Genomic DNA, 26,926 nt, shown 5'->3' on the forward strand with positions numbered 1-26,926 from the left:
ACTGCCTTGGCACATTCTCTTGCTTTGTCTATGCTCTAGTTCCAGAATGGTCATGAGCTTTCAAAATTGGGTCAACTCTAATACTTTAACTCACATTCAAAGTATGAAAACTGAACTTGTCAAATTTACTTCTTTCAAAGAACCACCCAACATCTTACATTAACACTTCTTAAAATGTATTTTGTATTTGCTTAAAATATAAGTAAGTTTGGGTAATACAGAGCTTAAAAGCATAGTTTACCTGATTTATGTAGTACAGCACTTCCTTGGGCCTTTGATATACTAATATGAACTCTGAATCTCTAATGGGAGGATATTACAGGTGTTGTTTCACAAGCTATTTATTTATTCGTGTATTCATTTATCCTTTTATTTTGGTAGAATATCTCAAAGAATTAGTTTTCTATGAAACTACCCATCTTAATAGTGTGTCATCTTGGGCAAATCATTTTACCTCTTTGGGTCTAAATTTTATGTTCCACAAATGGGCCTGAAGATATTCCAAAGGTCCCTTTACCTTTAAAAAGTCTGTGATAGAGCCCGTACCCCCAAGTCTAGGCATTTGTGCTACCAAGTGAACTTGCTAAGGGTAGAATAAGATTTTCTGAAAAACATTCATTCATTCATTCATTCATTCATTCATTCATGAAACATTTATTGATTGCCAAGCACTATTCCAGGTCTGAGGATAAAAAGACAAGTAAGAAGGATACAAATAAGACAAAGATACACTGTTTGCCTTCAGGATGATGGCGTATGTTGATACACACGTGGTAAGACAGCATACACATAAACTGATGATACTATATAGTAAGAGTGGAAGCAATATGCATAGATAATACAGACACATATGAACTGATGATCAGAAAACAACTCCGTGAGAGAGAATAGAAACATTCATAAATAATAAAGACTCATAGAGGACCTGCCTCCTCTTCGCAGAAGTTGAGTAAGGTTTTCTGGAGGGAGAACACTCTTGATCTTGGTCTTAAGGGATGGGTAGGCATTAGATGAAGGGAAAGTACTCCAGGCAGAGGGGACACAAGAATAAAAAAAAGCATAGGAGGTTGAAACAGCATAACGTGTGTGATGATCTATAAGAGTTTGGCAATTGCTAGAATATAAAGTTCAAAGCAGGGGAGGTGAGCATAGAGTTGTAGGAGTAGGCAGAGCCAGTCGTTGAACGCCTTCTCTGTCAGATGCTTGAACTCGGTCCTGTGTGATGGAGAGCCAGTGGAAGACTTGAAACAGGGAAGTGACATGTTCCCAGCTGCGTTTTATATAGCTGTGTGGGAAACAGATGCAAAGAGAGAAAAGAGAGGTAGGGAGACCAGTTAGGAGACTGCTGCAGATGTTCAGGGGCTGCATAGTGAACATCTGAACCAAGAGAATGACAATAGGAAAGCAGAGGAAAAGAAGGTTTTGAGAAATATTTAGTGTGTAGTCGGTATAACCTGCTTAGCCTGGGGATTGATTAGAGGAATAGGGTGAAGGAGAGGTCATTACCTTCTAGTTTGGATGATGAAGTATATGATGTCAGTACAAGAGGAGGTACTGCTTTACGGAGAAAAATGATGTGATGTGATCAGTTTTGGACCTGCTGAGTGTAAGTCCTAAGACATTTGTAAATATCTTGAAATTGGAGATGTTATACCACAACCCCTTTCTGTGCATCAAACTCAAATGGAGATTTCATTTTGATTTTGAGTATAGGACTTACATTTAAAGACCACTCCATACTGCCAGTTATTTCATTTAGGCTGTTGAGATATTACAAATAAATGGCAATTTTATTTTTAATATAAATGTAATTATTAATCAAAATTATAAATAAGTTCATTTTAATCTTATTTAACCATGGAATTATGAGGCAGGCAATAGATAGTGCTTATACTTAATGATTTCAGTTTTTGTTGTTGATGCTATTGAGTCAACTCTGACTCGTAGCAACCCTGTGTATGGCAGAGCGGAACCCTGCCCAGTTTTTTTGCGCCATCCTTTCACTCTCCAGCGCTACATCAGACAATGCTCTACTGCTATTCACAGGGTTTTCATGGGCAATTTTTTCAGAAAGGGGTGGCCAGGTCCTTCTTCCTAGTCTGTCTTAGTCTGGAAGCTGAAACCTGTCCACCATGGGTGACCCTGCTGGTATTCGAACTACCAGTGATACAGCTTTCAGCATCACAGCAACACACAGCCATGACAGTATGACAACCAACAGATGGTGGTGTGGTTCCCTGAGCAGGAAATGCACTGGGGTCGCCGTGGTGAGAGTGCTGGATCTTAACCACTAGACCATTGGGGCTGGCTGATTTAAGCCTATCTGTTTTTAAATGTATTTTCTGTGGAAAGGAAATGAACACATAACCATTAGTTTAGAATTTTTTACAAGTATTATAAAATATCTTTTAAAATATTCTTCTTCCTACCAAATTGATAAAATTGGTGTAGGTGAATTAAAAAGACTATAAATCTACTCTGAACTTCATGTATGCCAGATATTCAAAGCTCTGCTATACCCTCAAGCTAAGGAACTAACTCTTCACTTTCCCTGCTGTCAAGGTGAACCGAAACATTTTCTAAGTGGCTCTTACCATTTCTTTCTGAATGCACTCTGTAAGGCAGATTCCATAAGGATCTTTCTATAGGGTCAGGAATATGGTCTGCATAAGAACTGGCTCAAATATTCCTCATGTGAAGTTGATATAAGCATGAACCAGAGCCCAATTTTTCGCAGCTCTATCGGCAAGTGGTTCTAGATGTACCGGAAGGAGGTGATAGGAGTGTTAAGGGAAGAAGGGGATAATGAGAAACAGTAAACACAAGGGAAAAAGATCTCTTACCAGGTTCTTGTTGTATTTTGTGGTTGTTTTTAAACCAGGTTATCTGAGGCTCTGGGACGCCGTTAGCGTGACAGTCTAAAGTGGTAGAGCTGCTGATAGGCACTGTGTGATCACTGAGGTTTCGCAGGAGGTAAGGTGCTTCCTGATCTAGTGAATAAAGAAAGGGAATTGTTATTACTCATCAATTTTCTTCTTTTATTGTATATGCATATCAACGTATTAAATATATATAGAAACAGCAAGGCTCAATTATAAGGTCTTATTTGTATCTTGTTCCCTAAGTCTCTCCTCTATGGCTAACCTACTGCTTCTTCTTTATTAAGTTGCTACAAGAAATTGAAATTTGTTAGGACACGGAGTAAAATCAAGAACTAAATCCTATATTTTTAAGTTTCAATATCAAGGTTTTTGCCTGGCCAACTAGTTTCCTTCCTTTTTTTGAGAGAACCTTTACTTCTCTCAAAAGAACCTAATGATTTTGCACAATATTTTAAGAACTCTAAGTGAAAACATGATTTTGGGTATAGGCTTGTAATGAATTTTTACATAATTATACAGTAGTATAGTGATGAGCTAATATAATTTTGTATGTATTTTTATTGATGTGTTTGTGAGGGTGAGCATATTTGTGTTACTCAGCTGTCAGTAATCTAAATTGTAAGGCAGCAGACCAAACAGGAGAATTTCTTGAACTTTGAATGCTTTATTGATTATTTCCTTCCTCCATTCCCTTCCCAAATGCAAGCGACCAAAAGATTAATTCAAGAGGCAGAGGCACAGATTTATAGTTTTTGCACTATATAATAGTACAAATATTGTATTTTATATTATTTTCTCTTAAAACATACAAATATGATACAATACAATTTATTTTAATAAAATGCCAACCAATATAGTACAACAAAATGAATTTAATACATTAGGATGCAATACATTACAACATTAAAATCCCACATAGGAACAGCAGTACCCCAGGCCCCCAGTGAGTACAGTGTCTCTATTTAATGAAGTAGTCAGTCCTGCTGATGTGTATACATTCTAGTTAGGCCGGTGCTGGATTGGTAGCTCAAGCTTCCAAGGTAAAGGAATAAAGACAACTCCTAATGTCTTTCCCACCCTCCCAAATCATCCTTTTCCCCCCTTGTTGCAAATCCTGGAACAGAATCAAAAGAGTTTTGGCATAACTTACACATTCTGCATCACTGGTTTCAATTATACAGTATGAGCTTTCTCTGACCGTTTTTGATGTCCTCATCTTATTGTACTAAAACTGTGAAAGCAGCTTAGGAGTGATTACCATGCTCTAAGAGATGACACAGTCCCAAAACCTTTCTCTTTTTATTCCTTCAGGGAAACTCTCAGGATTAGCATTCATTAAAGCAATTTAGAAATCTCAGGTTAAAGAGTATATTATCACATAACTTTTATAACATGTTGACTTAGTATAACATGGCAGTTACTATCTGTTAGGAGAAACAGATTTCTCATTAAACTTGGATTTCTATAGCTTATCATTAGTCTTTTCTCATTTCATACAAAGTAAAATCTGAAGGCAAAAAAGAGTGTTGAAGGAAGTACTCTGATTTATAAACTCTTCAAACAGTGTGGATAGATGATAGCAATGATCCTTTTGCCTGTTTCAGTGTATCTTTCCTTGTCTATCTTTACCCCCAGGCAGAACCATTTTAATATTTCTGTGTTTGCATGTTGTACAATCTGTCAAATAGCTCTAACTAATAGAAAATGCAGCCATGTATCAAAATCTTCAATTTTGATAACTTTTACATGCTTGATCATTACAATTTTGACATTTTTACACGGTAAAGACCCCAAACATACCAGTGAAACATGACGAGATAATAAAGAACAGTATCATATTACTATTTAGTATCTTTTACAGTGGCAAGCCAACTTCCTCATTTAAAACTCAGATCCAGTTCACTGAGTTATACTTTTAGTAGCTTCCCATAGCACATTTACTATTTTCTATGCACTAAATATGATAAAATAATCTGTCATTGCCCATAGGCCTTATTATAAAAAGGAAGTCTGAATATAGGGCCTGCAACACCCAAATTATTTTCATAGCTACAAACTGTAACATCATCAATACAAGATTTGGCTTCCCTCACAGGTGTATTGGAAAACAATACTTATATAAAAGAGAACATTTTATTTTAACATAAATATCATGAAGAACTCCCAAAGCCCCTACCTGTACTACACAAAACTTCAGACAAGAGAAGCAGCAAAAAGGCTGCAGAATAAACATAAGACACTCAATTAAATACAAAGTTCATATAAACATGTCTGAAACATACAGTATTATGATTTCTTTCTTTGTACCCATTTCTGAAAAAATGTTCTCCTACGTGAAGAGTCTCATTTTTGGCTAGTTTCAAAATGACCAATTGATCAAGGAATCATTTTATCAATTCCCACTTTATACTTTATAGTAATCTATTTTGACATTTTAAATAAGAAAGGTACATTGAACCCATATTTTTTAAACCTAAGTTATTTGATGGAAATAGGTAGCTACTTTCCAAAATTTAGCAAAGTGGAGCTGATCCCTTCAAACTGAGAAAATCAGAATTAACAGAATATTTCTGCTGGTTGTCAGTAGCCAAAGATAGCTCACCACCAGGTTCTTTTACTTTTCAGTGTTATGGCCCAGAGACTTGCAAGGTCCCATAAATACACAGTGTCTCTTCTCCATTTGGAATGAGGACTGAGGAACCAGCCTCATGCCCTCTACTCCATCTCAATCATTCTCCATATTAATGCTCTTTTTTCTATTTTTCCCATTATCCTCCCCTTACTCCACACTCAAAAGAGTAACTAATAACAAACAAAAGCCACTCAACTGTTTTTTCTTTTTAAACTCTCTGGAAGGATTAATTACACAGTGAATAATTCATTACTGTATGTAATTCTTAAATTTTTCTCTTGGAAATACTTAAAATCATCTCCTGTAAATAATAACACCCCTCCCCTCCCCACAAAAATTACATTGCAATTTTAAGGAGAAGGAAATGACAGATTCTGCATGTCCACTTCACCATTTTTTCAAAAGCAACTCCTAAATCATTCCATTTGCTTTTTCAGCTTTAGTGAAAATTGAGGCCCCTAAGTTCTGTGGTACTAAGACATTGTTTCCTGACTTATAATGAACAAAGACCCAGGCAAAAGAGCCATAGGTAAAATTTCAAGATACAATTGATTATTCTTTCCTTTGCGCTGACAACTTCCAGGTTACTAATTGTTTTCAGAGCATTTGGGGCTCCATAAAACTGGCATTCTGGGGAAATGCTATTGTTTACTCTTTCACACTTGACAAAAGCAATTCCCACGTGAAAGACAAGTTTAGCCGTGGGACAGAGTCTGACCTAAAGGAGGAAACAGTCTGGTGAGTTCCCAAGCCTGAAAAGTTGTCATATTTTCACCCCCTATTGAACTGCCCAGCCACTGTGTTCTCAGCCATGGCTATTTTGGTCATTATAGTTTGTTTTCCAATAGTTCATGCAAGTCACATATAATGATCAATGATAAATGAAAACAACAAAATAATAAACATTAAACTGGTGAAAAAGTCACTTTCCCCTCAAATGCAAGGTTAAAACAAGAGATTACAATCTCTCTTGATTTAAAAATGATGTATATTTTTAAATGATCCTAAATTTTGCTTCTGTAGTTTTGCCATTTCTTAATCCCCATAAAATATCCTATTAACATTTGCATATGGAGAAAGTGGACTTTTTGTTTGTTTATATTTTTGCCAAGGAAGTTGCCTCCTGAACTAACATCTGTTGCCAATATTCCTCTTTTTTTGCTTGAGGAAGATTTTCCCTGAGCTAACATTGGTGCCAGTCTTCCTCTACTTTGTATGTGGGTTGCCACTGCACCATGGCTGACCAGTGGTGTAGGTCGGTACCTGGGATCCAAACCTGTGAACCCAGGTCACCAAAGTGGAGCATGCTGAACTTAACCACTACACCATGGGGCCAGCCCCAAAAGTGGAATTTTTGTAATGGACAAATTTTAGAATTACATTTAGAAGAATGCATTAAACCTCTGGTCACATTAGCCTTTATTTCCTTGATAAACTGATTGTGGTACACCTTTGAATGCCATCAATTAAACAGGATAAAGTTCTTTAAAAGAATAGCCAGGGGACAAAAATATTTAAAATGATGGCATGATCCACTTTCTTTCAGGCACTGTCATAGCTGTCTAGTCCACTCAGAGGCAGTAAGGATGAAACCCTTCTCTGAACTAGTGTACTGGCTACCTGAATTGCATGAGAGGAGGGAAGTGGGCTTGACTTGGGTGGACTTTCATAATTCATACTGTGATACAGCTTTAATACCTCAATATTACACCTGTATCTTGCACCCCTGGGCTCATTTTAGAAGCTCCAATTTAAGATTAATGTGCTTAAGGTAAAAAAAAAAAAAAAGCATTTTCAAATAAATAAGCATTATAACTTGCTATCCAGGTGCTATTTACAAATCAAGAACAGATGAAATAATACAAAATAAAACCAGGCAGAGGTCCGACAGAGTCTCAAATTCAACTGTACTCATTCTGAGCTGGAAAATTAATTTATTCATGTCCATCTTTGGCAGAAACCAGCATCTGTTTAAATTATTCAGTTTGTGCAGCTTCAAAACTTAAAAATAAAAAGAGGTTGGCATCAAAGTGGAAGGAAAGAATCAGTCCCAAGTTGTTGTTTATCAGGCAGGAGAAGACAGCAAAGAGCAAAACACACAGAGAATGCACTGCAGGGATCCTCCAAATCCAAACGCGCACCAAGTCGGCCCCAGAGGGCAGACCCCTCAGCCTGAATGGGGAGCCCAGAGCTGGGACTTTGGGGTCTCATTATTACTCCTATCATCTCCAAACTCATTTTGGGAGGAGCATCTCCTCTGAGCCGGAAAGTTAGCAACAGTGACAATAAATCAAGATGATATGAGACAACTGTTACTTTTTAATGAGTCCTTTAATGTTTTACATTACTTTGTGTGGTACAATCATTCCTTGTGCTTTTAAATTTGGAGATCCGAGAGAAAACAGCCTTTTTGTTGCAGTGCTCACCTCTAATTGTAACTTCTTTCTTCTGAAGGATTTCTTCCCCTGTATATATGTTCCTGGCTCTGCAGGCATAGGTGCCTGAATCTTCCAGGGAAACATTCTTGATGATTAGATGAAGAGTAATGGAGTACTCTTTGGTGATGGCCATTTTTTGCTTGCTAATACTGTGGTGCATTGTTCGGTTATTAACTGTCCGCAGCAAAATCCAAGTAATGTCTCTGTATAAGAACTTGTTAACCGTGCAAGACAGTTTCAGGTCCTCTCCTTCCGTAGGCATTTTTTCCAAGTTAACATGAAATCCATTGGGCACATCTATAAAATAAGAGTAAAGAACTTCAGTTCCTAGAAAAATCAGTGTCTCATATGGAGACATCTCCTCAAGAGATATTCAAACATCTTAAGAGATGTTCCTACACAAATTCTCCCAGCATCAGCATTAAAAGGAGTATTATCTTTTTTATTTTAAGAGAACCGATCAAACATAGCAGGTAGGAACCAACTAAGTTCATTCTATCAGAAGGGAGGCAGGAAATGCAAAACAAGACCGTTATTAAGATGGTACATTTTCCTTCTTTGCCCAAAGTTGCTTTCACAATGGAATATTTTTTTACAACTTGGGATCATAACCACGTTTCCATTTCTTTATCACGTACAGAACCCCTACTGGTAACTGGGCAAACTAGTGAAGTGATATAAGAGCAATTTGTACCAAAACCCAAAGATACCTTTATAGTTAACTTATCCAAAATACATTGTAAACAGGTGATAATAGGAAGTCCCAGGTACATGCTAGGAGACTTCAGTCATGCCTGTCAACACCACTTTAATCCTAAACTTTTCAGGTCAAAAAACAACCGACTTCCCCAGTTTCCTACAATTGGATTGCTCTGTCCTCCTCCTGCTGCTGCTCCATGACTTTCCCTGCTCTCTGCTGGCACAGTAGGGCAGAGAAGAGCCAGGTTACTTGTTCAGGTCCCCATTGTGGTGGTTGTTGTCAGACATAAAAGAGCAAATATTTCTTCTGAAAATGCAGACAACTAATCTGGAAGAGTTGCCAGATTCCAAAGTGGTGGCAATGTGGTGGAGAGTAATTTTAAAAATCAAATTTACTCTCAAAAACATATTAAACATTTTCTGAAAGTGACTGTGTCATTAGAAGCCATTTTCTCCAATGTCAATTCCCAGCTAAGCTTCATCTCCATTTTCTGAGTGCCTCTCCTCATGAGCTCTCCTCGTCAGCTTTCTTACCCTGGAACATCATTTAGCTTTTGTGCTGAGAGTTCCTCAGTCTCATTTTGGACCATTTCACCAAAGGATTTTAAAAAATCATTGGTTACTGGCCCTGAACCGACCTGCTGTCAAAACCCTCCCATTGCTTGTTACTAGTGGCATATCTGTATTTGAGCAAAGAATTTGGGCCAACATTTTACAAAGTACTTTGAAGATGAAAAGCACTATGTTATGCTATTATTATTATTATCCTTTACACACAAAGCTATAAAGAAACCTTTAAACCTTAAGGGGACAATAGTCCAAATTTAGATATCATATCAACTCTTTCCTAAATCTCACTTTGCTTGTTTTTCTGATTTTTCTGGGCTTTGGCTTTATTATAAAGTGTCACGTCTGAAGAAATGCCAAAGTATTCATTTGAAACCTGGGAGCCGGGGGTAACAGTGGCTTATGAAGCTGTCAGTGGTTGGAAAGAGAGGAGACCAGGTTTTCCTGCTTTTAAAATCAAAATCTAAGAATGTGCCAGAAGATGCAGAAGCAGCTGACAGTCATTTTTAACATAACAATAAGGTGTCAGAAATAGCCCCTCTAATTCAGCATCTTTTTATAATTGGGACATTTTCCAAGTATGGGGAGTAAAACATTAGCCATCAACTTTTACACAGATACTAGAACAGAAGTATTGTGCACTGGTTGCAATCAAATCATTTCTTAAAAGACCACAGACTTTCCATTTATAAGGTCTCATCCTGGTAGTTAGAACCCAAGCAAGCCCAAGTAACACCACTGAGATCATGTAGAGAGTTTCTATTTACTTTAGTGATTTGAAACTTCCTGTGGAAATAGCTCACAGGTTTCCTGATGGAAGATTTTGTTTATCTTTGCCAAGCACCACCAGGAATCTCAAAATAAAATGCATTTAGTGACATTGGGAAACCAGGGAGATAAGGCAGTGCTGTTCCTGTTTCACCCTCAGTAATTGCTAACACACCCATAGTCATGCTGAGTGCCAGCAAAACAGCAAAAACACACACATAGGAAAAGAAAAGAACCAAATAGGTTTTGAGGTCGGTTTCTCATATGGGGGACACTGTTACTGAAGCTAATTTGGTTATGTTATCAGATAGCCTTTTAGAAATGATTATCTATTTCTCAGGATAACCTCTTTGGTATTCTCTTTTGATGCATGGAACTGATAAATAAAATGTCCTGAACTAGTTAATGAATCCAGAGGGATTTTTCCCCTTAATTCATGTTGTTTTTTTTTTTTTAGCCTGAGTACAAAAACAGACCCAAGAAAGAATTGCCTTCTAACTCTCAAAGTGAAAACAAGAAATCTTCCCACACTTAAGTATGTGTTGCAGATTCAGCGCAATCATCATCAGCACCAATCAACACTCATCCATCAAACACATATCACATCCAGGGCATCTTATGAGGTGTCATGGAGAAGAGTCAACCCTTGCTAGAGTTAGATGAAAGAGTAACCTATTTACAAAGGTGCATATTTGGGGGTAGACGTTTGACTTGATTGGATCAAACATGAATTGAGTTCATGAAAGAGACAAGCATAGAAATTAAAAGGATGAATGGCATCTCATTTGACAGGTAGAAATAACGAAGGCTGTACTTCTCCTGAAGAATAGAAATAACATTCTCTAAAAAGAGGGTGAGTGATTAGTAGGAAGTTTTGCTTGTTTCAAGTAGATTCTATGTACAAGTAAATGGCAAAGTTTAGAGTGGAAGCAATAGAGGATTCTAATGGCCACAGCTAACTGGTGTTCATCAGTTTGGAAGGGAACTCTAAGTTATTATTGTATTTTAAGGAAGGGGCAACATGATTAAAATGAGAATCAATAACGAACCAAATCTAGATCTTTTGATGCAGAGCAGTTAAATTTTAGACAGATCTTTTAAAGCATTGTCTGCACTAGGTCAAGTATAAACATTGAAAAAATATACATTCATATTTTGGAAAATAGATATGTAAGGTGCAACATCCTAAAAGTATTTAGTCTCATCTCTAGTGAGAATAAATCTCGTGACAAAGAGTTGAGAAAGAAAAGACAATAATTCATTTTAAAATAATGAATATAAGCAAATTAATCTATTATCACCAATCCAAACTAGAATTTTTCAGGACTGGTAGAAAAGCATTAAGAGAAATTATATTCCAGGCAATGAGGTCTTGATTGGCTGAATTTGTGCTCAGTTGTGAGATTAAAGCTCTTGAATTTCTAGAGGAAAAATGTTGTGAGCTTCAAGTAGGTATGTTCAAATTGAAATCTCATCACCTCTTTCTTTGGACAAGCCTTGGGATCTAGAAAAGGTTTCAAGCATTCCATGGTTATAAATTGTATAATGTGGGAGATGGGAGGGAATTTCTGTCTGAATTTAACAGGTGATCAGCTTTATCAGCTGGAGCCCTTTCAGCAACATTACCATGCATAGGTATATGATGCAGCAATGAAGAACGTGGTGAGATAGATAGGCTGGATGCTGATGCTGCAATTAATGCTGGGCATCAATTAACCTTTCTTGGAGACCCTGAACAATAAGAAATGAGCATGAAGTTCCCCTCTACTCTTAGTACATCCTCTTCCAGTCCTGCCTTCCAACCCAGGCAAAAGGGGTCCTTGTCCTGTGCCTTTAGATGGCTCTGTTCTGGCTATATGCTCTGTCCCTGTCCCAGGGGAGACTGTGAGGAGTGTGGACAGAGTTTGGAAGTGTGGACTGGGGAGACCATACACTGAGTGTGTGGCCCCTTCCTGTGTGGGACAGAGCCAGAAGTGCAAAGAGAAGATGGGTGAGCCAGGGGTCAGTTCCTTCTGCACCTCCAGGCACTGCTACATTCTGCTGTAGAACTCTGAGTAGTCCCAGAATTCTAAATTTGTACTTGACCTTTCATGAAGGTATATTTGTTCACAGGAGGCTAAAACATATTTAATAGCTTGTTCGCTTAATTTAGAACTTATGAGTGGTTAGGTGTATAGTTTGTGAGCCTCCACTGGTACTTTTGCCTTGGCTCTGAAAATGTCAGGGCAAGACTGTCCTCTTCTTTCAAATTCTATTCAAATTCTACCCTCCCTCAGGACCAGCTCAAGTCCAGGATCACCTCAAATCCTGCTATGTTCTGTCAGGCTCAGAGCTACACTGTCCAATACAGTACCCACTAGCCATATGTGACTATTGAGCATTTAAAACGTGGCTAGTGAAGAACTGAATTTTATTCAATTAATTTTATTTTACTTCAGTTAATTTAAATTTTAAAAACTGAAGCAGTGTAATATTTTTAACAATATGGATTACATGTTGAAATGATAACATTTCAGATAAATTGGGTTAAATAAAATTAATTTCACTTTTTTCTTTTTACTTTTTAAAAATGAGGTTACAAAAAATTTTAACTTACATATGTGGCTTACATTGTATTTCTATTGGACAGCATTGGGTTAATGGTGAATTTGTCTGTCACTTTACTTCTGCACATACCTTTTGATACGAGGATATATATAACTTAACACTTTTTCTTTGTTTGCTTGCTGTTAAAACTGTCTTCTTAGAAAGACAAGAGTCCACTGATATCCCTTCAAGTGCTCAGCACAGAGTTGAACTGTACTGTTTCATAGTTAGTGCTCATTAAACTTGGACAAACTTGAGTGATGTTCAGAACTGAACAGGAATTGCTCAATCTTTTGTACTCTAAATCATTTATACAGTGTCTGTGGATTTGCATGGTAACTTGTTTCCAACCAACTATAAAGTACAATACAAACCTTTGTTCTTAATTACTCCAAATCTTCTGAGATTGATTAGAGAACTGATATGTGTGAAATTGTATCTCAATATTCTAAATAAAGGACTTTTCCTACTTAGAATGGATGCAAAAATGATTTCCCTTCCATGTTTCGAATGTGAGAGGACAGGGACTGACTTGGTCTAGAGCGGCTCTTCTGTGTTCCTCTTTACTCTCTAAATGCCATTTCCTCATCTGGAAAATCGGGGGCTGCAATGTTGAATAGCCTCTAACATCTCTTCCAGCTCTGACATTCTGTGGGAACCTACTCAAGGATATCCCCCCTTGCACAGCTTCTCTGAGGGTTGGTTCACTTGCCGGAAGGCTCCCTGTGATGTGACGACCCATACATCTCATGAAATCAGACCTACCTATTTCCTTCTGGAGAACTCTAGGCAACTGCTGCGGCCTGCCCCATGCAGTGCAGTGTTTCCAGAGAGCTGGAAAACTGCCCAGGCTTCCTCAGAAAATTGGGGGGGGGGGGGGGTGTATGGAGCCAGGCAATTGTTTTTATACTTTGAGCTACTTACTTCCTTCCTGTACCCATGGAGGGACATAGGGAGTGCCACTTGTGTGCCTTGGAAGTTTTAAGATCTGCGGAGGCCATCATATTTAAGGCTAAAAATGCTTAAATGCTACCAAAAATATGGCATATTAATTATTGTCAGCAAAGCTCAGTTTCAGATTTCTATAGGAGAGCCTCATTCTCAAAAACTCAAGTTATGAAACAATTAGCTTCTTAGTTTAAAAACAAAATGTCATCACATGTATTATAATTGGTTTCTTTGATTATTATTGAACAACTGCTATGTGCCAGACCCTGTGCAAGATACTGAAGGGAGTTCAAAAATGAACATGACAAGATCCCAGATTCACAGTCCAGCCTGGGAAGGAGACATACACAAATAGCTCTAAAAGAGAATTCCGGGAAATAGCTCTTTAGGAGAACCAATGATGTTGTAGAATACTACTCCTAAGAGAAAGGTGAAGGCACTTAAAGTTTAACAATTCTATGGAATGTTTTTGTTTTGTTTGTTTTTAAATAAAAATCACTTAAGCTATAAGTGCGCTAAAAGCATACAAGATTTGAAAAGAGACTGAGGTCACTGAGCTGTCTTTGTGAGTTTAGGATGTGTGGCTTACCTGTGACATAAAAGTTCATGTTTCTTTCCACAGTCCCTACTTTATTGGAAGCCATGCAACTGTAGATTCCAGAAATCCTAGAGTCAGCCACAACCAGGGTGCTAGCCGTCTGCAAAAGAAAAGGACACTTTAGCTAGAAATAGGACAAAAAATTATTTGAATATCCCTAAGATACTTCTGAGGGTTGAAATGATTCATCTATTCCGTTCATTCAACATAGTGTTGCATGAGTGGTGGTTACCAGAAGGCTCTCCCCTTGCCGAGCCGCAGCAAGAATGGAAAAATAACAGGAAAGCAGGTCCTCAGGAGACCGGGGGCTATGACATCCGACTCGTATGAGGGTTTCAGGCTTATTTATCTCGTGCTGCTGGCGTAACAATTACAGACCTGAATACGAATGCGGGACTGCACGTTCTACTCCATGAGGTGGTCAGTTTCACGTCAATGAGAGGAACAGGTGAGGCCAAAGCCACCCTTCTGTTTGGATGACCTAAGATCATGGAGCCCATTTGGTAACAGAAGCCTTCTTTGCTCTTTGATTCTGTAATGGGCATGTTAAGTGAGCAAGAACGGAAGAGAAAGGTTGGCTGAACTATTTCTTTTATGTGCTCAAAGAATATGGCATTGTAGCCCTGATGGTGCTGAAGGAGACTAGAGGCTGGAAAGCTCACTAAGAATGTCGTGTGTGTTTGTAAACTACTTCATTTCTCAGTTTGTCAATTCCTAATCTAGAAAATGAAGATATAAGTTATGAATTAATACAATGATATTGTTTCCTAGATTTTAGTGCTATTTGACAAATTTGCCCCAAAAGAAACACCAGTAGGTAAATTTGTGTGACCTTGAAAGCACTTTCCAAACTGTGATGTCTCAAAAAGGAATGAAACACAAATGTATACAGCTTAAAGACTTGCATTGCTGTCTTCTTTTAAACATAAAAATTAGTAATATGAAACAAACTATTGAGAGTTTTAAAATTTAATCCAACCTTGAAAAAAAGTCATGCATACTATATATGAAAAAAATGAGAATGCTAGTAAGTTTTCATATTTAAAATTAAAAAAAAAATTTCATCCAGTTACTTGTAAATTGTTGCAGCCTATCTCCTAGGACACAAATAACTGGTCACAGGCTTTGAAATTGTAGAGGCTCTGCTGATGCTTCCAGACTAACGGGGTGTCCTAGCTGAGGCAGAATTAGACCACATGACTTACACGCTAAAGTAATATATAGGCTGAAATGTGACAGTGCACTTTCTAAGATGGTGAACATAAATTCTACAAAGGGTCCTAACATTTTTCTGAGTTTCTAAGTAGTGTGCTAGCCCCTTTACCTGGTTCTCATATTTCATTCAATAAATTAAGGTATTTCTGTCTTTAATCTACAGATCAGGAAGACTAAAAAATATACTCCTAGCTTTTTTAGCCAGCAAGTTCATTGCTCCAAATTCTCTGTAATTTTCACTATGGTATAGTGACTATTATATGATGTTTCCTTTTCTGTTTGTTGAATCCGTTTAATTACATCTACCCATATATCCTCTGTGTCTTATTAAAACTATTGGAAATGAAAGCGTCTGCAGTATATAGCAATTTTTATTCAATTCAACAGACATTTATTCAGTGTTTATCAAGGCATTGCCCAGATGTTGTAAGGAAGAAAGATATGAATATAACACAATCTCTATTCTTAACCTTGAAGGATTCCTTTAAAGTGATAGAGAAGAATTTCCCTACTTGAAGATCAAATATATACTATTCTCTCTTTTGCAGAGAAACATTCACATGAACTTGCTGGCAAATAACCAGTGGAGAAGACTATGAAAGAGAGCTCAGGTGTCCCTTTCCCTATTTTGATTATTAATCTTTCTAAGAGGTGGGAAATAAAAAAATTCTAGATAACTGTTTCCTTTTAATTACTGTGACCACCACTTAACAGTCATGGAAGAAAATGGAGGTAGTGAGAAGAGAAGTTTGGAGATGGCAGTGTGGAAGGAAGTGTTAGTTGGTGGCAGCTGGAAGGACAATAGAGATCATCAAGTAAGACTCTGAACTCCTTTATTTTGTCTTGGGAAACTCGGGCTCCATGCGTTGCAGCGGCGCACAGCAGGTTCAGATGCAGGGGATGCACACAGAGGCTTCACAGCCCCTCTCTCACCACTTGCCCCTCAGCTCAAGCACTGCTTGTCTTATAAAGTTAGCTCTCAAATGTTTACCCTTATGGGCCTCAGCAGGATCCTATTTAGATTCTTGGAGTTATTGTTGTGCAATAAATAAGTGAAAAACCCATTTCTGTTTGGCTTGAGAATGTCTGAAATTATGGACAGCAATTACCTAAATCTGGAAGTTGTGTTTGGGTTTCTATTACAATTATTTTGATTTCACTGAACTCAAAGCAACTGAGAACAAAAACTGGGTTTCATGGCAAGGGAAAGTCAATTCAGATGTACACATTTGCCATATTTAAGACCTGTGCAGGTAATCTGAGAATGGCCGTAGCCATTTTACACGACTCCAACAGTCAAATCACTCAGAATTTTCATATAATCAGAGAATAAAATTGAGGTTACCTATGAGAGAAATGAATCCAGGTCACATGATGAACCATGGAGATACGAATGCATTTGAGCCTCTCCTATTTTGCCTGAATGACCCCTTCCAAAGCTGACACCTTACTCATAGTCAAGCCTGCCCCAGAACTCACTTCTCCAAAGCTTCAATTAAAATTGAACTAGAAAATGACATTGATGGGAGTTTACATTGTTCCTTTGTTTCTCGGCACATTTATGTAGCCCTTGCTCCGTGCCAGTGTGCAAGGCCTTATCTCATTTAATCCTCCCTATAGCCCTATGAAGTGGGTGTATTACCCTGTTCTACAGAAGAGGCAACTGAGGTTACAGAGGTTAAATGACTCCCTCAAAGACACACAGTATCACAGACAGACTTGGACAGAACTTGTGCCCAGGTTTGTCTCACTCCAGTGCCTCTGCTCTTAATCTCTACAGGCAACTGCTTCTTTCTTAAAACTCTTTAAATTTATTGACACAGATCTATTGGTAGAGTTCTGTCTACCCTTTGAATTGGGGTTTTTCCTTGAGATTATCTCCTTTAATCAGCAGAGGTCGCATAAGCCAAATGCTGCTATGAACAGAAATACTAGTTTCTTTTTTAGTGTTTTCCAAAGCTGCAAGCTTCTTTTCACCTGATACAGTGTTATATGGTTTGAAAATATGATTGATGAATGAAAAAGTTGTGATTAAAGAAAAAATTTTAAAAATAAGATGAAACATATCCTATGATCAACGTTATTAAAAATTATCTGAGTTCTAGAGTGCTTCTCTTTTTCCAGAGAATATATTTTTAAATTATAAATTAAAACATATTTCCATGACAAACAAAAGATATTTGACAACTGAAGTATAAACTTCAATTCAGGAAAAAAGGAGCTCAAGTGTGAGTTGTAGGTGAGTATAGTTTGGACAGAAGACAACTTCTCACAGGACAGTAAGTCTCAACGTGGGAGTCTTCTAAGTTAAAGGGACAAATCCATTCCGGAGTGCTCATAACCAGATACTACTATTTCAAAGGGGAAAAAAATGAAAATAGCATAACAGTTGGAACACCAAATATCAACTTAATACTTTAATAGGGAGAGTATCAATAATTTGAGTTGTAACGTGTTTGAAATTATAATCATTTGTTTTATAAGGTACCCCAAAAGAAATTCTCAAGGATATCTGCTTATACTAGCTATATAATTAGTTTTCATTTGCCACAATTTTTTTTTAACCTCTGAACTCACATTTTGGGGGTGCCTCTGCTTGCCCTGCCAGGACCTCAGGATTTAGATACTAGAAATAGACCCTTAAAGCCCAGTCTCTGGATTCTTTTGTATGACCCAGGAACACTGATGAAAACTGTCATCAGATACAGTAAGTTTGGAAGTTATTCATGCTCCTTCCTTCCTTCCCTTTCACTAAGTATTTGTAATTCAGTACTACAATGTGGTTTGAACCTCATGGAATAGAATAGATGGGATGATGTGTAATTCAGCCTAATTTCCAGCACTAGTTTTTAAAAAATCTATATATAGAACAGTCATTTTAATCTTGGGATATTTCTAATATAGTTTCCTTTTAAGTGTTTCAGAGAGAAATAAAAGTAGATATGTAAAGGTCATAGAAGAATATAAAATTAGGCTTGGGTGGCACATTTGAGCCAAGTGATGGGAAAATAGATTGTGAGAGAAAAAATTGGGAAGTGTGTGGGCAATGAAACACATTCTGTAATTTTGTGATATTAATGTTTCTTTCATGGATTTGCCTCATACAATATACACATTTCTCAATGTAACCTCAAAACAATTTCAAGGGAAATGTTCCTACAACATTAAAATTGCCACAATTCTCCAGCCTTGCAGAATTAATGTTGTAATACGTATTTCCTGTGTGTTTTTTCCAACACAGGGTTCCTTCTACTTCCTATTCCGTATCTACAAACCTAATAGTCTGGCAACCCCATTTAAACAATACTAAGACTCCACATTTGCTATTAGCAACTCCAGTTGATGACTCACTTTTCACAAATCTAGGCCAAAACTTGCAATAAGGAAACTGAATTTTATATTCCTCTGCACCCTTCCTTGAGTTAAACAAAAAACAAACCAAAACAAACAGAAAAAAAAAGCAAGTCTCTGAAATCCAGCAAGTGCTCCAGGAGGCCCTCCATTCTGCTGATCCGTGGGTAGTATTGTTGGGCATGCTAACTGAATGACTGCAGGTCAAGGATCATTATTATCTAAGTTGGGACTTTACTTTTTAAAAATGTACAGAAAATAAAAGCAGTTTTAATTGTAAAGGAAAGACCAGTGTAAATAATTCTGAAATAGCAAAACTTCTATTTGTCATCATCATATGAAAGATAATTTTTTTCACATATATAAAAAGATATATCAATAGAAGCTAAAAGTAGTAAATTCTTCTAAATTTAGAACATGTAATTAATTCATGTCAATTATTAACATGAAATTAATAATAAGTCTAATGTGTTACATTACAGCTGCTAATCGAATATGCTATATAGATGTCAACTTTGTTTAGGAAAAGTAGTAAAAATTTTTTAATGCAAACAAATTGTTTAACAAATAGTCTTCATTGTATATGATCACAATCAATTTGGGGAATTGCGTTAGGTTATATATGACAAGCGTCTTTATAACAACAGGCAAACCAAGTAGGGCAAATATTATTATCTCCATTTTTTGGAGGCAAGAAATCAAGTTCAGAGAGGTAGACTGATTTGCATATGGTTACGCCCCATAGAAAGTGGCGGAGCTTCACCCCCTCGCTCCTGACCGCAGGTTGGACGGCACAACTGCCAACTGTGTCTGGAGGTCTATACTTAAAAGCTCTGCAGAACTACAGAACTGCAAGACAATAAATTTTCAAGGCCACATGGAAAAAATCAGGCAAGTTCCTTTATCTCACCCAGGTTTCGTCACTGCACTCCCACTGTTTTCACAGGGCTTCTAATGTGGAGTCAGGTTGCTACTTCCTGGTTCAGGCGCATCAGCAACCTCACCTAGCTTTTCCATTTTCCTTTTGTTTTTTCTATTGTATATTTTTGTGGCTAGAATACTAAAATAAGACTGGAGGATACCACTGAAATTAGGCTCATAAATTCTTGTTTTAATATCTAGCAGTTATCAGTGTATCCACTTGCTATGGTCAGGAAAAGGCAAAGGTGAACTGACACAATCAATGGCATCTTGAGATTTTCTAGTACTTTGTGACAACTAGCTTGCTTTCTACTCTGAGGCAATTTCCTTTTTAAAAAATAGAGTGTGACCCAAATTACACTTTCAAGGTTATAGAATTTCCTCTTTTCTAAGTATTTCGTTTAAACTGCTTTCTCATCGAGAGCTACACATCATGGAATGTTTTAACTACTGTTCATTTGTATTAGAGAAACAGACTTATAAACCACCCACAGCTAGTGCTGTGGTTAGAACACTTCTCCTCAGTCCGTGACAAGTGCTTGTTGATGTTACCATGCGAGCCATTGCCACTGTAACTAATTTCTGCCTTGGGTTAGTTGGCAGGTCACTGGGTTTTGGAATAGGAAGACTTTGGTTTCAGTTTCTCATTTGCCACTTTTAAGCTGTGTGGTTTTGAGCTAATCATCTTATTACCCCAGTTTTTCTTATCTTTAAAATAGAGATAACCACTCTAGCCTGACAAAGAATGATGTTGACATTAGCGTATGTCAAAAAGTTTTATATAATGAATTCAGACATTATTTGTTGCTATTATTTTTTTTATTGAGGTAACATTGGTTTATAACATTATATAAATTTCAGATGTACATCATTATATTTCAGCTTGTGTATAGACTACATCATGTTCACCACCAAAAGTCTAGTTGCCATCTGTCACCATAAAAATGTGCCCCTCCCTTTACCCCTTTTACCCTTCCCCCACCCCTACATAGGGAGTGATGCCATCTACTTTGTCACCTTCAAGTGGAAAGAGTACAGCTGAATAAATAGATAACACAAACATAACCACACTCAAGCAGATGGCATCCATATAAACAGACTACTCCAAATCAAGATATGCATGTATAAATAGACATTTCAGCAAGGGGTTATTTGATATTTTTTTCCTTTTTAAAGCATCACTACTTCTGTGCCTGATAATACCAGATTTTTAAAGTGTATTTTTCACTAATTCGACAGAAAAAAAAGCCACCAGGTCTGAGATCCACTGGGATTTACCTGGATCACAAGATGCCAGCTATTGCTGAGGTTCAGTGGCGGTTAGGGGAATAGAGAATGAATGGTGCAAGAATGGCAGAAAAGATGCCTGCCAGACCTTGATTAGGGCAGGGAATATTCCTTTTGGTTAAAAGACTCTCTCTCTCTCTTTTTTAATTGAGATATAATTGACATATAAGATTATATTAGTTTCATGTGTACAACATAATGGTTAAATATTTGTATATGTTGCAAAATCATCACCATACATAGTTAAAAAAATGTTTTTTCTTGTGAAAATGTTTTTTCTTGTGTGATCTTAAGATCTCTTCTCTTAGCAACTTTCAAATATTCAGTACAGTATTGCTAACTATAGTCACGATGCTGTGCATTACATCCCCATGACTTATTTATTTTCTAACTGAAAGTTTGTACCTTTTGACTGCCTTCACCCATCCCCTATCTTCCCACCTCTGGCAACCACCAGTCTGTTCTCTGTTGTCTATGAGCTTGGTTTTTATTTGTTTGCTTGTTTTGGATTCCACATGTAAGTGAGATCATATGATATTTGTCTTTCTCTGACTTATTTCACTTAGCATAATGCCCTCAAGGTCCATCAATGTTGTCACAAATGGCAGGTTTCATTCTTTTTTATGGCTGAATAATATTCCATTGTGTGTATATGTACCACATTCTTTATCCATTCATCCATCATTCTACTTGTTACTTTTTGAGGAACTTCCATACTGTTTTCCATAGTGGCACACCAATTTGCATTCCCACTGACAGCGGACAACAGTTCCCTTTTCTCCACATCCTTGCCAAGACACAAGTCTTATCTTTTTGATAATATTCATTCTAACAGGAGTGAGGTGATATCTCATTCTGGTTTTGATTTGTCTTTCTTAGGTCAGGGAATCTTGATATACTGTTTGTGTCTGTATACCCCAACTTAGGCTTTGCTCTTGCAAAGACAGAGGGACAGAGGGAAAAACAAGATCTTTTGTGAAATGGAAATATTCAGTTTTAAGCTGAAGTCTTATACTAGCTTTTGCTTATTGACATCCCACTCATATGTATGTCAATGATTCTCAGTCCTAGTTACATGCTAGAATCTCCCAGGGACCTTTTATGAACCCTGGGCTCTGCCCTAGAGATTCAAATGTGATAATAATTGGTAGAGTGTTCTAACGTGCAGCCAGGGTTGAGAACCACTGATGTGGACCATTTTGATGTTCAAGAGGCAGCTCCACCTCTTCCTTTAGGACCAAGTACTCATTACTTTGGAACTGGTAGTCAGTTGGAGAATATAGCAGTTTGAGTACTCTCAGTGCATCTCTCCATGAAGACGTATCTCAGATATTGTCTTTCTTTTCTCTAAATTTCTGTTTGAGCATTTGAATTACTTCTGGTTCTAATAAACCCAGAATGAGAGCTGAGTGTGTGTTTTTAGAATAAATATCCCAGTGCTTATTTTTATAAACAATACCTTATTCTTTCCTTCTATTATTGCTGTGCGCTGAGTGATGCTCTCAATTCTGTTTCCTATGTTGCTGTCAGGATCCAGGATAAAGGACTCTTCATTTTTGGAGCAAAAGTCATACCTATTTTAAAAAAAAGTAAGTCATCACTATGTTGCTTTGCAGCATGGTACAGCCCATGGTGACAGGTGAAATCAAAGTCATTGGATAAGACCTCAGATAACAAAGTCACACATTTTCTTCTTTTCCTTAGATTTTTTTTCCCAACATCCATCCTCAAAACTTAAAAATAGCAAATGTATTTTGCTTGATCTGAAAAAAACACACCAGTGTATCTCCATATGTTCTTCCTGTTCTAAATGTTAAATATTAAATAAAAATGCATAAATAAGAAAATTTGATACCTAGATTTTAATTAGTTCCTAGTGGAGGAAACATGCAAACACAGAAAAAAATATAAAGTTATGTTAATGAATAGAAACCTCAAGGAAATACTAGCATTTCACATCTATAAAAGGCTGACTTTTGATCAGAATGTTCCATTATACAGCTAATTTTTTCCAGGGTTAATTAAGTGTGTATGGAAACACACATCATGGAGCAGTTACTAAATTCAGTGTATTTCTTTTCAAGTTTTGGGGTATTGTGGCAAGCTCTTTAACTTCTCAAGCCTCAAGTGTTTAATTATAAAATAAGGGTGCTGAAGTTGTTTATCTTTTAAGATCTTTTTTGTTTCTAAAAGTCCACGAAGTCTCTCTTATTATTTTTAACTAGCTAGTAGAATATCATTTTAAAGAGAGTTTTTGACCTACATTTGGAAGTTAGCATGTTCTCTATAAGTAGGCTTCTGTTTTCATATGGTTTGGTACTCAAATCATTGGTGTAAATATTTATTGATCATTTATTATGTTTTATGTTTCCTAGATTCTATATGAATAAAAAACCCAAACAACAAAAAGGACACTTGAGACCACTGTGACCTGGGCAGTGCAGTGGTATCTAACTGACCTGGCCGCCAGCTGGCTTCCCGCTCCAACACCTTACAAAGCTGCTGCCAGGCCAGCCCCTGAATGTTGTATTTTTAATGGAATCCTTTTTGCTCCAAAAGCTTCAACTGCAGTGAAGAAAGCCAGGCTTCCTTGTCTGACATCAAGGCTATCCACAGTCCATTCCCTTCCTGCTTTTCCAACCTTACCCCTACAGAAACCTTTTGTCCTAGTCAACCCGTGCTTTGGTTTAGTTAGTTTAAAGAGTACTGAAACAGGAGCCAGAGGACCTGAGTCCTAGTCTCACCCTGACTTCATCTAGCTGTATGAAAAGTTTTCTTTTCTGAAAAACCAGAATAAAATATACCTGCCTTGTTAATCTCACAGGATTGTACAAGCATTAAATGACTTAAAGTTTTACTTGGAGAAGTTATGTAAATTAAAGACGCCAGAGAAAAGTAAGGAATTCTTCTGAGCGTATCACAGAGTGTATGCCATGTGCACCCTGATCCCTTCACCTTCACTCACACAGTCACCACTGACTAGACACCCCCTCACCACCCTGCGACCTGATCTTCTCTAAGTGGCTTATCTGATCACTGTGAACCTCACAGCTCTGATGGTCTGAACCACTCCATAAGCCTATAGCAAGTGCACCTTAATTTGTACTGTAATTTATATTTTCGCGCCCTGCCCCAATAGGTAGTGACCTGCCCAGAGCCGAGCACTATACCACATGTATTACAATGCAGGTGATTTGCTTTCTACTATTTGTGACAAAATGAATACTGATTCCTTTAAAGCAGCCTTTTGAGATTTAAATATGGCTATATTTGGTACACAATGCAAATATACAAAGAGATATTTTAGGTACCTCAAAAAGATATCTGTGGGCTCCAAGGTTCGCATTTCTCTCCCAGCCTGGGAAGGTGAGGAGAGATGGATGCCCATGGGAGCCGGGCTTGAGTGCCTGCAGCCACCCTTGGCCGTCTCTTCTGCTTCGTGATTACCTTAAGTGCTGATGATGTTTATTTCTATATCCCCCTTGTAGATGCAGCTTTCCTCCTACCTCCCAGCCCGAAGAGTGAGTCCTTAAGTGCAGGAAAGTGGTTATTTTTATGATTGCTTGCTCTGGGAGCATTTCATGGAATCATTTTGTATTCTTACCTTCCGGACTAGAATTTGTGGTGAGCAGAAAACTTGCTGGGCTCTAATTTGTACATGTCTTGGTCAAATTCTGGAGATTTTCAACCTGGGAGGAACTTTAAAGCCCAGTTTCCACAAAGAATGAGAGGTTGATCTTAACTTAAGTAGCCAAGGGCAGCAGTGACTTATGTGAGATGAAAATGAGAGGATAAAAGAAGTGAGGAAAAAGGTAAGGTGGAAAGGATTGTGATGATCAGAAGAAAGTTCTGTGATCATTCCTCTCTGGTCCTTGAGCTGAGAAAGGTCTCTAGACGTAAACTATAACGTCTGCTGGGTCAGGCTCCCCTCCGTGGGCGCACTGCCCCATAACGTCCTCCCCCGGAGCACTCACCACCTTCTGAGTTTCCATGTAAAGCTTCTGAGGCCTCACTGGGCTGGCAGCTACAGGGGGACAGGGCCCATCGACTTATTCATTCTGTCCTCACGGTTAAGCAAGGGCCTATTATGTAATTGGCACTCCTTAAACATTTGTAAACATACACACAAGCATGAGGTACTGACATGTTGTTTCTAGTAAGAGTTTTCATTTGTTTTAAGTATCATTTTTAAACACACTGATAAGCAGAGACATAGTGTGATAAATCCCCGTGTACTCATTATCCAGATTTAACAACTGTCAAGATTTTGCTACATTTATTTCATCCATCCCTTATTTCTTCTTATTTTTTCCTTTTGTGATGTTTTTTAAAGCAAATCCTGGACATCACGTCATTTTACCCCTACGTATTTCAGTGTGTCTCTCTTAAAAAACACACACATTTTCTAATATAACAGCAATGCCATTATTACACCTAAGAGAATTAGTAGTAATTCCATGGTGGTGTTAGTACCTGGTCCATATATCAGATTAAAGTGTTGGTGTTTATAGTTAGGTTATAAAATTTAAAATAAAAAAGAACTAATAAGGACTGATCATTCCTTAGGAATTTCTGCTATTTCTCCTAGCTATTCCTGTAATCATCAGGTAAAATAAGTGAACATTTTAACTCTTATTGATTAGTAGAGGAAATCGAACCAAAGAAAAATCACTTTCTCCTTTACGTAAAATATTTTATTGATGAAGTGTGAAAATCATATAAAAGTCACTTTGCCCTATTTTTCATTATTAGTATTCTCCATTTTCTAGACTATAACATCTATACCTTGAACTACTATTTGACCATACATCTTCCATACACACTCAGAAATATATGACTATATATAATATATATATACCTCACATGTATGTGGGGATTTATTCCATATGTTTACACCATGTACACGTGTACACCTATATTAGACATGTGCACGTATACTTGGTATTGTGACATCAAACAGCTGAAGTTCTCTTGTATCTGGAAGAGAAACCTTTAATTTCATTCTTTTTTTCCCCAGAGAAGTGAAAAAGATAAGGGAGGTCTTAGACAAAGATCTTAATTTCATATGCTTGGTCTTCAGGAAATGCAAAGAAATACGTTAGAGTAAAACAAGTCTAGGCATTTCCCAAGGGAAATGCAGTCTGCCATCCGAGTTCACATGGGGCTGGCAACCTCTAACCCCCACCCCCTTTACTCTAAGGGCGCTTACTGATGGCACAAGCCCTAGTATGGAAACTATAGGCTAGACTTACTGCAAGGCCCTCCAAATGAAAAGGACAGATACTGTGGCTCTTTTCTAATTTGGGGACTGTTATTTTTCCTTCTTTGTAATTGGAACCGTAAAAATAGAATGTCATTTAGGAGCCTGACTATATAACAGCACTTGAAAAGAGATTTAGGGGGAGGGGAATTTGCCTAAGCCTTAAGAATACATCAAGCTCTTAAGGAAGTAGATTGTGCCATGTTTGAAGATGCAGAGATAATCACTGTGCTGGGAACCGTCTTGAGGGGGGAGGAAGCTGAACAACAAGAGGAAAGCAGCGTTCACTCCTGATTTCGCACAGGAAGTCCACAGCACCTCCTGCCAAAGGCAGATAAGAAAGCTCCCATGCACTATTCTGGACAAGGCCACTGTTATCAGCTTCAGCTCCATGCTGTCCTCTCTATGCTCCAAGCCTCTGTCCCTTTCCTAATGAGCTTTAGGACTCCTACCTCTATTTGCATACAACATGCCAAGTACAATAGCATGGAGGTATTTATAACCATTGAGAGGAAAAAAAAATTTCCGGGGTAAGAGTGTACTCCATGTCATCGCTGTCTATTGCCCTGGAGTTGAAACAAATTAGTTTTGGACTAGAGATTGATATAAATAAATTAAAAGAAATCAGCCAGTTATGCCTCCAACACATGGAGCTGAGACCCTACATGTGACACATCAGTCTGTTTAATTCCAAGTAGGAACCATCTGTGAGACTCTCCCATCTGGTCTAAGTTACCAGGTTTCTTCTCTCACATAATGGGAGAACACCACCCT

General features: G+C 37.6%; 1 protein-coding gene across 1 annotated transcript in view; it reads right to left on the bottom strand.

Moving 5' to 3' along the window:
- FLT1 (fms related receptor tyrosine kinase 1) overlaps positions 1 to 26,926 on the bottom strand; it is a 172,680-nt gene that overhangs the window by 71,428 nt on the left and 74,326 nt on the right. Inside the window, exons 11-14 of the mRNA XM_008536754.2 lie at positions 22,352 to 22,466; positions 14,110 to 14,218; positions 7,941 to 8,249; positions 2,844 to 2,990 (exon numbers count right to left, since the gene is read on the bottom strand). Of these exons, the coding sequence (XP_008534976.1) occupies positions 2,844 to 2,990; positions 7,941 to 8,249; positions 14,110 to 14,218; positions 22,352 to 22,466 (680 nt within the window). The remainder of the gene's footprint in view (positions 1 to 2,843; positions 2,991 to 7,940; positions 8,250 to 14,109; positions 14,219 to 22,351; positions 22,467 to 26,926) is intronic.

The sequence above is a fragment of the Equus przewalskii genome, chromosome 16, assembly GCF_037783145.1.
Source record: "Equus przewalskii isolate Varuska chromosome 16, EquPr2, whole genome shotgun sequence".
Classification (NCBI taxonomy): domain Eukaryota; kingdom Metazoa; phylum Chordata; class Mammalia; order Perissodactyla; family Equidae; genus Equus; species Equus przewalskii.